Source organism: Peromyscus eremicus, chromosome 8a (genome assembly GCF_949786415.1).
Source record: "Peromyscus eremicus chromosome 8a, PerEre_H2_v1, whole genome shotgun sequence".
NCBI lineage: Eukaryota > Metazoa > Chordata > Mammalia > Rodentia > Cricetidae > Peromyscus > Peromyscus eremicus.
In genome coordinates this window covers 102,096,504-102,109,270 of record NC_081423.1, presented here as the reverse complement: position 1 = coordinate 102,109,270, position 12,767 = coordinate 102,096,504, and the positions used below count along the sequence as shown (strand labels likewise).

The 12,767-nt window shown below is 51.0% G+C and overlaps 1 protein-coding gene across 6 annotated transcripts in view; it reads right to left on the bottom strand.

The window, feature by feature from the left end:
* The window catches only part of Baiap2 (BAR/IMD domain containing adaptor protein 2), a 71,788-nt gene that overhangs the window by 45,544 nt on the left and 13,477 nt on the right, over nucleotides 1-12,767 (bottom strand). For all 6 annotated transcript variants that reach the window (XM_059272261.1, XM_059272262.1, XM_059272260.1 and 3 more), the window contains exons 2-3: nucleotides 11,320-11,395; nucleotides 7,971-8,057 (exon numbers count right to left, since the gene is read on the bottom strand). In XM_059272261.1, the coding sequence (XP_059128244.1) occupies nucleotides 7,971-8,057; nucleotides 11,320-11,395 (163 nt within the window). The remainder of the gene's footprint in view (nucleotides 1-7,970; nucleotides 8,058-11,319; nucleotides 11,396-12,767) is intronic.

Below are 12,767 nucleotides of genomic sequence, written 5' to 3'. Positions count from 1 at the left end.
TGCCAGCTAGCAGAGCTGTGGATCAGAGGGATAGATGCTGTCACATCTTAGCAAACCCCAGATTTCAGTTAAAGGCAAAGGAGTATAAGCCTCTGTAGGAGCTCAGGGGATGCACACAGCAGAGCTTCTGTCTCCAGCTCCACCTGTCCAGCATCAGACCACCATCCAGGGCTCCTTGGCCATGGGAATGGTGCATATCCACAAATTCATGAATAGTTTGGAGCTCATACCTAGATGGATACTCCCATCATCCCAAGCTGCTGGTCAGTCCCAGTACCAAAAAGTCCCAAGAAAGCAGAAGCGGCAACCAAGCACACACAGGTCAAAGAGACAGAGAAGCATGGGGCTCACCCGCCCATTACACCTGATGTAAGTTGGTTCTGGCACCAGGGCATGCTCCGACAGAGGCAGAGGCAGGGGATCCAGAGATGGGAGGCAACCACAGACAGGCAAGTGGGTGGCTACTAGCTAGGGCATCAAAAGGGCTGTGTGAAGATGTGGAGCTCAGAGCTGCGCTCCATCCCTAACTAAGCAGCCCGCTATATCAAAGCAAAGCTCTGAGAGGCTGCAGACTTTCTCACTGCAGGGAAAAAATAACACTCCAAGTGGAGATGAGAGGATGGTTCCTGCATGGGTCTGCAGTCTCGGGGCCCTTCCCTAGCTGTGAGGCCAGAGTCTGTAGTACAGAGAGACTGAAGATCAAAGGCAGGCACTGCCCAGGCCATTCACTCACTCCAAAGGAAAGAAAGGAACAAAGAGGTGGCTCTAGGGGTCATCTGCAGCAGGAGTGACTCCCTGGGCATCCAGTGTCACAGAGGTGCTCTCCGCAGAGACTGGGGTGTGCGTGCGTGCGTGCGTGCGTGCGTGCGTGTGCGTGTGTTGAGCGGAGGGGGCTGCTTGTCACCCTTGTGACTCATGAGAAGAATGAATGAAGCACAGGGTTCCAAAGGGGAATAGGGTAGGTGGGAGGGACAGATGTCCACAGCATGTGAAATTCTACACACTCCTAACAAGGGTGTCTGCCCAGTGAGCAGAGTGGGAGCCATGGGCAGCTTACCCTGGCCACTCTATGTGGAAAAGCAAAGACAAGAAGCTCTGGGAGGAAGGAAGGGGGGAGGGGTGGGACAGAAAAAGAGGGAAGGAAAGAATTAGCCAGGTTAGGTCTCCTGTATGCTTGACAACCAACCTTGCCCTGTGCAGCTGGGGCCTGGGCCAGAAAGGCCTGGAAGGAGGACCACAGTGAGAGGGTAGGCTTATAGGCTCCACTCCGCTGGATGTCAGGATTTGATCGCTTATGGTGCACACCTATGGTCCCTGCTACTTCACAGGTCGAAGAGGGAGAGTAGAGAGCTCTTACACCCAGGAGTCCAAGACCAGGCTAGACAATACAGCATAACCTGGTCTCAAAACAGAAAGAGAAAACCCTGAAAACAATTAGGGACCAATAGAGGCTGGTCTGAATAGAGTGTTTTCATACTTGGACAGACCAGAGGTCCCTTCACCCTGCAAGGGGTGACATTCCCTGAGGGCTCTGATTTACCTCTAAGACAATGGGGACCTTACACATCTAGATCAGTCTATCTTGGACATGCTGACCAAGAGGTCAGAAATGAGCAAAGCTGTAAACAGGAGGAGGAGAAAACCAAATGGTACCAAAAGTAGACCACAGGCCTGGCCATGGTAGTGCATGTCTTTAATCTGAGCACTTGGAAGGAAAAGGTAGGAGAATCTATGTGATTTCAAGGCCAGCCTGGTCTACAAAGTGAGTTCCAGGACAGCCAGGGATACACAGAGAAATCTTGCCTTGAAAAACCAAAACGACTACAAATAAGACTAATTGGTATAGAGAAGGTCATCTCATGATAATGTGGCCTATCTTACCAGACAGCACATGTATGCAATTGAGAGCACAGCCTACAAATATGTAGGAGACACAGTCAGAAAAAGTGCTGAGCTGCCACTATTGGGTACCGGGAAGCAAGCAAGCCCTATTTCACAGTGGCTGTTGCCAAAGGCCACGGTGTCTTAGAGCATTTATCTTCTAAAGGGGCGTAGTCTTACATTTTCCATGAACTAGCCTGCTCAGAACAGCGAAATCCAGTGGGAATAACTCAGTTATAACCAAGAGAAGACCAACGAAACAGATGGTTAATTATGTGTTTATGGAATATTCTACAGCAGTGAAAATGAATGCTCCTACTGCTGACAATAATACAGATGTACACATCAATCTTCCCATAGCTGACACTTGCGGCATAAGGATCACAAGGTCCTGCTTATCTAAAGCTTTGCTTCCCTCTTAGACTCACCACCTGCTCCAGATTATGAACATTTCTGCAGAAACACGTCCCCTGCTCCTATCTTCCACCCTGCTGAGTGGCCCCCTGGTCCTCTTCACCTAGGAAGCCTGACCATGCGGGTCATTACCACCCCCACTGCTGAGGCTGTCACCATTCCCAGCCCCACCCCTGAGTGCAGCGAGATAACTTAAGAGCACCCAGGATGATCTCAACAGCTTCCAAGGAGCGAAGACCAAGAATACAGAATCAAGTGGAAACAGCATTGAACTCAGCGGTGCCACTGGAAGTTGATGAAAGATGATGCTTCAAACACTAGCAAAGAGCCTTCCCCATCTGAGATTCACCAGCCAAGCCAGCGTGATAGGAAAGCACCAAAACCACTTCCCATTTCCCTGCACAGAACCTTAAAGGAGAAACAAGACTCCCCCACAAGCAAACAGGAACAGAGAATAGGGGCTCCACCTGGGAGGAAGCTGGGTGACCAGAGGTTCCAAGAGGGAGGAAGAAGAAACGGATGGGGGTGTGGACCCAGAGACTGGACAACACAAATGACTCCAAGGGCAGCCAGGGGCAGGGAACACATCAGTTAGCATCAAATGAGGGCTGCGATGTATTCCAGAAAAAAGGAAGTTGTTGTGATAAAAATAATGACCAGAACCATAATAAAAATCAATAAGCTGGGGCTGGAGAAATGGTTCAGCAGTTAAGAGCACTGGCTCCAGGTTCAATTCCCAACACCCACATGGCAGCTCACAACCATTGTAGTTCCAGTTCCAGGGGGCCTGACACCTTCACATAGATACACATGCAGACAAAATACCAATGTACATAAAAGAAATAATTAAAAATTAAAAATTAAAAAATTTAATAAGCTACCAAACTAAAGTCAACAATTAAATTGAACTGTTTTCCTCCTAAAAATACTATTAGGCCAACTTGTCAGTGCATTCCTATAATTCCAGCTCTCCAGAGGTGCAGGTGGGACAAGGCCATCTTCCATACATAGTAAAACAAGCAGATTAAAAGATAATATGCATGAGGCTATAGTATCTGAAAAAATAAATCACAAAATCAAAGGTCAGATTAGCAAGGTAACTCAGCAAGTCCCATGTCACCAAGCTTGACAGTCAGCTCCCAGGGACACACCTGGCAGAAGAAGTCGTCCTTGGACTGTCACACTAGCTCACCCCTTCTCACCAAATAAACAAGTATAATAATCTTTAAAAACAGTTATTTGTTTGTTTTCAAGACAGGGTTTCTCTGTGTAGCCCTGGCTGTCCTGAAACTCGCTCTGTAGACCAGGCTGGCCTCAAACTCACAGAGATCTGCCTGCCTCTGCCTCCCGGGTGCTGGGATTAAAGTGTGCACCACCACCCGGCTCAGAGTAAATATTTTCAAAATAAACATCTGATACAAGATCTAGAATATAGGGAACTTTTATAAACCAGTATAAAGACAAGACCCAAATAAAATAAAGGATGCGCCGGGCGGTGGTGGCGCACGCCTTTAATCCCAGCACTCGGGAGGCAGAGCCAGGCGGATCTCTGTGAGTTCGAGGCCAGCCTGGGCTACCAAGTGAGTTCCAGGAGAGGCGCAAAGCTACACAGAGAAACCCTGTCTCGAAAAACCAAAAATAAAAAAAAAAAAAATAAAAAAAAATAAAAAATAAAATAAAATAAAGGATGCAAACACTTGAATTTACATTTTACTAAAGACAAATAAATGGCAAATAAGCATGTAAAAAGATGTTGAACATCATTAATTAGAGAAATGTAAATCTGGAAATAACCCAAACTAGGAGCAACCCAAATAGTGCTCGGCAGATGAGGGTATAATGAACTGTGCCAAACTCCACAGACAGCATGGTGCGACCCAAGAGTGTGCAAGAGGGGCTAGACAGGGGCTAGACAGGGGCCCACCACGTCCTGACGGCAGCACTGCGTTTACCCCCGTCCTGCAAACAGTGGTTGCTGGAGATGGGGCGGGGCTCGGGGGGGAGGCCTGACTATAGAAGGAATGGACAGATTCACCATCATGCACACAGGAAACTCCACGCAATATGTTCCAATATGTGCAGCTGATGCTTCATTTCCCAATAAAGCAGTGAAATCAAGCAGTCCCAATGGATTGAGGGTCTCAGCTGGGAAGACGACATTTACTTCTACCATGAAACACTGTATTGATTTTAGCAAAGATTTTAAGAGTTATGTTGGATCAAGTAAGAGGATGGGATCAGAAAGCAAACTCCATCCTAAGAACTCCTTAGCATGAAGTTAAAAAGGAGAGACGGCACGGGCCTGTCTTTTAGACACTTGGAAGCAAACAGCACATGGAGCGGAGCAGCTGACTGGGTGGGAGGCAGCAGGGAGGGGTGGGTAACAGGGCCGACTTATTTTTAAAGCAAAGCAGTGCTGCTTTAATACAAAATCCGACCATTTGCTCTAGCAATTCCACTCCCAGGTATTTGCCCAAGAGAAATGAAATATAAGCCCACACCAATGCTTCACACTCATGCTCTATGCAGTGCTATCCACAGCAATCAGGGCAGAAGCCACCCCACTAGCAGATGAGCAGGCCAGGTGTGGTGACACCTGCCTGTAATCTCAACACTACCAACACTTGGGAGGAGGAGGCAAGAGAACTGAGGTTCATGCCAGCCAGGACCAGAGTGAGACCCTGTCTCAAAAGGTGCTGCTCAAAACAGAATAGATCCATCACACACTGGAATATTACCTGCAGTGGGGATGCTAGGTGCCATACTGTGCCAAGCCTGTAGGCTCAGCTGGCTGCTAAGGACAATGGGGTGGTGGAGACCTTGCCTGCAGGGCATCATTGGCAGTAGATGGCCAGTTCTGGAGTTTGATGGCTGTATGGAGGTCCCACAACAGAGCTGAACCAAGGTCCAGGCTTGTAGGTCGTGAAATTACCCTTCCTCACAGTCTAGCTTTCTTAACTCCTCAGGGGAGTTACGTGAGCCCTACATGTCTATAGTAGAGCCCTACAGTCAAGAAACTGTGACACATGCCACCACAGATGAACCTCAAAACCACACTCTGCCAAAGAGTCAGACATGAGCTGTACACTTCATTACAGGAAATGTCCAAAGGTGGACCACAGGTGGGTGGCTCCCCAGTGCTGCTGCTGCTGCTCCGGGGACAGGGAATGGCTGTTAATAGATTATGGTTTTCTCGGGAGTGATGGAAAAGTTGGATCTAGATACAGAGAATGGGAACAAACTCACAATACACCAAGCCTAGTAAATTGTTCACTTTCAGGGGTGAAATGTATGGCATGTGAATCACACCAATAAACCTGTTACTGAAAGAAAAAGATCTGAGCCAGGCTGACACCTGGTAGCACATTGAGGAAGGATGCTCTCCACAATCAGCCCAAGAGACTGTACAGCCCACACACAAACAGAAGCTCCTTGGTTCAGATCAAAGCCCTGAGTCTCTCTCCCCTGCTACTCACCCCATCCTGCAGTACCATGTGAGCCCAAGGAACATCAGCAAAAAATCCTGGAATTTCCCAGCAGTCCCAGGTACACCCACTGCCCACTACAGAGCATTCAGTGCCTGGCTTTTCTCTAAGCACACTCTCACCGTTCATGTGACCACGGAGAAAACACTTGATGGTCTAGTACAAAATCAGAAAATTTCACATAGACATGTAGGGCTCACATAACCTCCTATGGTGTCCTCTGAGGCGTTAAGAAAGCTAGGCTGTGAAGAAGGGTAACTTCTCAGACCTACAAGCCTGGACCTTGGTTCAGAAGCTCCATTGTGGGACCTCCGTACGGCCATCAAACCCAGAACTGGCCACCCCCTGCCAATGAGGCCCTGCAGGCAAGGCCTCCACCACCCCATTGTGTAGTGATATATTGTGCACCCTAATAAACTTGCCTGAGGATCAGAGAACAGAGCCAGCCACTAGATTAGACATAGAGGTCAGGTAGTGGTGGCACACACCCTTAATCCTATCACTCGGGAGGCAGAGATCTGTCTGGATCTCTGTGAGTTCAAGGCCACACTGGAAACAGAGCCAGGCAGTGGTGGCACACACTTTTAATCCCAGTACTGGGGAGCACACACGTCCCAGGAAGTGATGGCTGGGCAGAGAAAGGTACATAAGGTGTGAGGAAACAGGAACTCACTCCATTTAGACTGAGGATTTCGTAGAGGTTAGAATCAGTGGCTGGCAGTTCTGCTTTTCTGAATTTCTCCTGATATCTGGCTGCGGGGTTTTTATTATAAGACCGTCTAAGATGTGAACACCATTGTCCTCACCAGCCAGCTGAGCCTACAGGCCTGACCAGTGTGGCACCTGGCATCTCCACTGCAGTACCCTCAGCCCTCACTCTGCAGCCTGCCAGAGGCTCCCAGTGAGTGCTGCATCTGCAAGAGGCCAGAGGTTCCCTCTACTAGTGCCGTCAGCTGGCCAGTCTTTCTCTTCTCCCATTACAACCACTATGATGGGTCACACTCATGCACAGCCTAGGCTTTGCCACCCAGGCAGGTCCCATGGTTGTGTGGTCAACATAGCAGTCTCTCATGAACTCTGGAGGTCTCAGTGGCATGGCTGAGTGCAAAGCCTGGCTTCTGTGCAGGAGGTTGGGAAAGGCACAAAAGGACAAGCAGGGCGAGAGCAGGCAGAGCTGTGCACACAGGGTCTCCATCAGCAAGCTATGGCATGAGAGAGACAAGTCTTCGAGCTGGAATTAACATATGCATAAAGAAATCTAGTTCCCCTGACCTACCAATATAACCCAGACCTCCTGTCAGTCCAGGGGAGCTACTGGTCCCAAACCTGATCCTCCCAGGATAACCGTCTGCTTCCTTCTGAGTACCTCTACCTGGTGTCCTTGCTAACTAGACACAGGGACCACACTCTGGAATGGTCCCCATAGGGAGGCCTCCATGGACAAGGATCCTAGATGCAGAAGCTTGTTCTGTGCCCATGACTGGAAGAAACCAAGTGGTTCTAGGCCACTTTAGTTTTCTCAGTGTTCAAGGCCAGCCTGAGAGCTGCAGATAAACAAAGGCCAGCACAAGCACAGCACAGCACAGCCTGCCTCACAGCCCAGCATCCCTGTGAGTGTGGAAGACCTCAGTCACATTAGCACCTACCCCCTAAGGCCCAGCTTGCAACATCACCTCTCAGGAGCGCATGAAAACACAGGCAGGCACAGGAATAAAGACCTCGGGGACCCCACCTTCGAGCACTTCCCAGGTCTCCTGTATTACGAGGTTTGTAGATATGGGGGTGCACCCTCCAGGGGGTCCCCACCCTTCTCACTTGTCTTTATGCCAGAAGCAACTCAGTATGTTAGTGACCACTTCAGTCCAACTTTCCACACAGGCCCCTCTATCTGCCACTTAAGAGTTGGCCCCCACGCCTCTCAATGTGACTGTGCCTGTGTCTGTTGGTGCCAGCCATGCTCTTCAGGGCAGACAGGCCACCAAAGGGAGCTCCAAGCAGTACCCTGAGGCCATATGGTACACGCCACTTTCAGTGGAGAGTACACCTCACCAGCTCTGACATTTGAAAACTACTCTTCTTATTTAGCAGATAAAACCTAGTTTTCAGTCTGGCACCAGCTCTCCAGACCTGCCTGGATATATCCAGTGACTCTGGGGGCCTCCAGGCCCTCTTCCCAGCCAAGGGTCTTACCAAGTTCCTTGGAACCCTGGCTCTCGCTGGCCAGCTCCCCCATCTTTACGAGAGCGTCGAAATAGCCTTTGGCGGCGAAGGTGACACCTGAGGGGACAGGAAAGAGTGGTTAATTCCTGCACAGAACCCAGAAAAGGTCTGCTGCCAACACGGATGGCAGTGGTGCCCACCCCTACCCAAGCCTGGACAAGCTCAAGGAGCGCTCTAGCTTCGTCGTTGCTGTGGACGCCATGGTTTCCTGTTGATGCTCTTATTCCACTGCCATCACGAGGGTTTCTCTTGTGTGTAAGAACACAGTGTACTGTGCAGGTCCAGAGCTATTCAAGTAGCGCTGCGGAGCGTGGCGCCCTGTCATGTGCTGCCTGATGAGGGGGAGGAATGCAGCTTTAAGTGTACGCACCAGACAAAGCGCCTACAGACCCTGGGCAAGATCAAGGCAGCTCTGGAAGGCAGGAGGGAGGCCACTGATTTATCCAAAGATTCCAAGTCGAAAGACAGTCACTGTCCTCAGTCTCAGAACAGGCCCTAACCAGGAGCAGGTGCCATTGCCCAAAGCAGGCTAAGGGCATCATATCTGCACTTTGTAGCCAGAGGGGCTTCTGGGGGTGGAAAGCTCAGCACCTGCCTTTCCTCCCCCCAGCCCAACGGTGGCTGTTGACAGAACAAGCCACCCCAGCCACCAGGTCCAGACTTCCTCTGTTGTGCCTGGCACACTCGTCCACCTGAGGAAGGCCCCAACCACCCATCCTTCACTGTTCAAAGCAGGGAAGACAGAAGAGGCTGCCAGGTGTGGAGAGCAGGGCCATGAGAAGCAGCCACCAGTGGCACCACTACAATTTCTAATTGGTTTTCTACAGAACTCTGTTAGAGGGTTGTAACTGGGCACTCTATCAAACTTTATATGGTTTTCAATTAAGTGCACCCAATTTCTTCTGTGGTACAAGATCGTGTCCCTGAGGGACTGAGGAGTTTCTGTTGCCTGGGAGAGTGGACCTCTTAAAACAAATGGAAGAAAAGACGAAGGAGCAGAAGTTGGGCACTTGGAGGCTGAGGGGCCGAGGTGGTGTGGGTGGCCTGTGAGACTGAGCCCAGCCTAGACAATCAGAGAAAACAGGAAGAGGAAATAACCATCCATCCAGCCTGTCCACACACAGTCCTGACAACTCCATGAGGAACACCAGGGGGGCCAGGAGCGTCTGGAAGGAAACCGTCTCTGAGCATCAAGAAGCTGGAGGGTAACATCAGAGAAGAGGGGCCACTAGAGCCTCCATTATATCCAGAGAAGGTGAGGCCACACCTCAAATTCAGGGCACCGGGTCACAGAAATCTACGGATGGAGGAGAGCCGTGCCAGGGCAGAAAGACTCCTAATGGTTTAGATGTGAGATTGTAAAACATCGGTAGCGAACTTCTGCCCTCTGGGGTTCTCCCATTGTGCTGTAAGCCTGTATTTAAGACCTCCTCCCTCCTTCAATAAACAACATTCAGCATTAAAAAATAAAATAGTGCCGGGCGGTGGTGGCGCACGCTTTTAATCCCAGCACTCGGGAGGCAGAGCCAGGCGGATCTCTGTGAGTTCGAGGCCAGCCTGGACTACCAAGTGAGTTCCAGGAAAGGCGCAAAGCTGCACAGAGAAACCCTGTCTCGAAAAACCAAAAAAAAAAAAAAATAATAAAAAAAAAAAAATAAAAATAAAAAAAAATAAAAAATAAAATAAAATTGAGGTGCAATCCACCCTCCCGCCAAAAAAAGACTCCTAATGGCTAGGTCACCAAGCACCACAGGGATGGCTTTGGAAGGGGACATCACTGGTGCGGAATGTGTCAGTTTCTCTCCTACTTGTCATGGCATAGAGCCATCCAAGCCTTCCGATGTCACCAGACAAAGTCCACCTGAAAATCAGAGCAGGAAGAAGCAGCTGGATACATTCAAGGTCCTAGAAAATTCTATTGCTGGGAGAACTGGAGCATCGTGTGCTGTGCCTGGAGATAACGGGCACTCAGGAGACAGGGCAGAAGCCTCATGGTTGGTCTCCACGCTGCATTGCTACTTCAGGGCTTCTTCCAGGGGGTTACAGCCAGACACAGAAAGTCACCTCCTCTTCCCACACAAAAGCAGCTGAGGGCAAGCAGGCATCGGAATGGGAGCAAGGGCCGGGTGTGGTGTGAACGTAATCTCAGTACTTGGGAGCTGAGGCAGAGAATATGAGGCCAGTCTCACACAATCCGGAGGCCAGGCCTCAGGGCTTGGGGTCAATGCTGAGCTCCAATAGACCAGGACCACTGGATGTTCTCCTCCCACATCTCACCTTGGTGTGGCCTCAGTGACCTCTAGGAATATGCAGGAGCCTGCTGCCATGGTCCTGCTACAGGTCAGCCCTACTTGGAGCAACCGTCAATAGAACAGATTAGGGTACCTGGGAGGACTCGTGTACAGGAGGCCACTTGGCAGGACTGTAGGACTAAAGTGGGAAAGCCCTTGGTCCCACACTGGGTGGGGCAAGCAGGAAGGAACATTGGTGGCTTGACAGTTCCAACTGGACAGTGTGACCAGGATCAGGCCCATGCCACCAGAGACCAGTCAGGTGCTCTGTCCTCAAGTGACCACAGGCTACAGGGAGGGAGCCATAACAAGACCCTGCTAACCAAATATAGCTCTCTCTGCCGCCTTGTCCTGGAAACCTGTAACTGAACAAGGGGCTCATCCCACACCCGGGGCCACAGCATGGTGAAGCCCAGAGGAGGAACGATGTAGTGCATGTTTTGGAAAAACGATGGCCTCATGCTTTACTTACAAAGATGGTGGCCGCTGCAGCCCGCCTTTACAGGTGAGGTCACAGGGACTGACCCCAGGGTCAGGATCTGGAAGAGTGGCTCTCTTGATGCATGCTAGGACCAATGACGGGTTTCAGTCCTTTCCTTCTACGAGCTGGGGGTGGAAGGTGCCTAAAGAATCTGTGAGCCAAGGGTCTAGTCCCAAAGGAGCTGCAGCATGTCTATTCACCAGAGTGAGGACACAAGCCCTAGACCCAGGGTCACTTAGTGCCAGCCCCAATACGGTACTTTGCATAAAATTCTAAAGAGCAGACAGCTACATCCTTGTCTCTAAGTAGCCTGCTTGTTACCACAGCTGTGGAACAAAAGCAGCCTGCATGGAGTCCAGCCTGCATGGCAAGAGCCTGTGGTCACAGTGAATGCAGGGTCACATTCAGAGCACACGGGTGGGCACACCCTCTACTCATCTTAACCAGATGTTTCTGGAACAAAAGGCCTAGTGGCTTCTACCCAGGCAGTCAGAGACTGAGAGGAAGTTCATCTGTGAGCCAGAGGACGGACAGGGGCCAGCTATACCTGCCAGCGCTTTCTCGTAGTTCTTCCCCATGGCAATGAAGTTGCGGAGGCTGGGGTTGAACTGCTCCATGATGGTCTGGAAAGGAACAGAGAAAGCAATGTCACCTTACCACCATCCACCCAGCGCTGGGAGGGCTCAGCCTGGAAGGGATCCAGAAACACTCCCCTCCTCCCCAGGTCGAAGCCCCAGCTCTGCCCATTGTGAACACTACCCCCTGGGGTAGGCAGAGGCCTGCTGTGCAGAGTTGTCTGCAGAGCAACAAGGGGGTCTTTGCAGGGCCACAGGGCGCAGGCAGCACTCACAGGCATGGCTTCTGAGGCGCCAGGACTCAGCTGGCGGGGCTGAGTCAGCCGTGGGAGGCCACCCGTCGGCCACACACAAATGCTCAGCGACGCCCCCCACACCACCACCCTAACTCAACACACCAATTACCAGCATCAGCTCTGATTAGAGCAGCGCACAGCCTGATTTACAAATACCATACTATGAATAATCCAACAGGCTCCGGATCTGTTTGCCCGACGGACCACAGTCCCCGTGCCAATATCGGCAGTTCTTAGACTCAAGAAATTAGATTTTCACTGTGAAGGCCAAATAAATGTTTTAATTACATGGCATAAAAACAGGCACACACAAACAGCGGCCAAATGAGAATCCGACCGGCAGAATACCACAAACTGTTGACAGCCTAACAGCCTACGCCAGCCAGGGAAGACCCCAGGAGGAACTTTGAAAGAAAACCTGACCAGACCACATCCTAAGCCAGTGGGGAGGGAGTCATGCTGGGAGCCTGACTCTTCCCGAGGATAACAGGAAGAGAAGCCGCCTGGCTTTATACCAACTCACTCCAACCTGTGGCCCCGGTGAAGGACCAGCATGACAACTAAGAAGGACATTTAAGGACACCCGGCCTGCCCGGCACTGGCTTGCCCTGGGGTATGGCAGGATATCCTCACCAAGGGGCATCAAGACCCTCCCTCATTCTTTGGAAAATGAGGACTCCAAATCGAAGCTTCCACCACCCACCCTGTCACGTGTGGACCTGGCTTGCTGACCCCTCACTCAGGAGGGCTCCTAGCCCACAGGAACCTCAGATGGTAACACTTCTCAGGCAAATCTACAGGGCTGGTGGCCCTGCCTTCCCAGCCGCCTCTTCATGCTAGCCCTGAGTCCTCAGAACAATGAGCATTCAGCAACCAACTAACCCCCAGGTCCCACAACCAGCAACTGGGGAGTGAAGGAGGAAGGCTCCAGCAGGGTTGGGATCCGAGGACAGAGCCCAGTGAGAGGCAGGGAGGACACAGTCATGACTGAAAGAGGAGGCAGGCACGCAGGCAGGCCAGGGCAGTGTAAACGCCCCAGGCCAAACCAAGCGGTGCTACAGGGCTACAGGGCTACAGGCGCCAGCAGGAGAGGAAGCGAGTGTAGTAATGTCCCCGGGACAGGA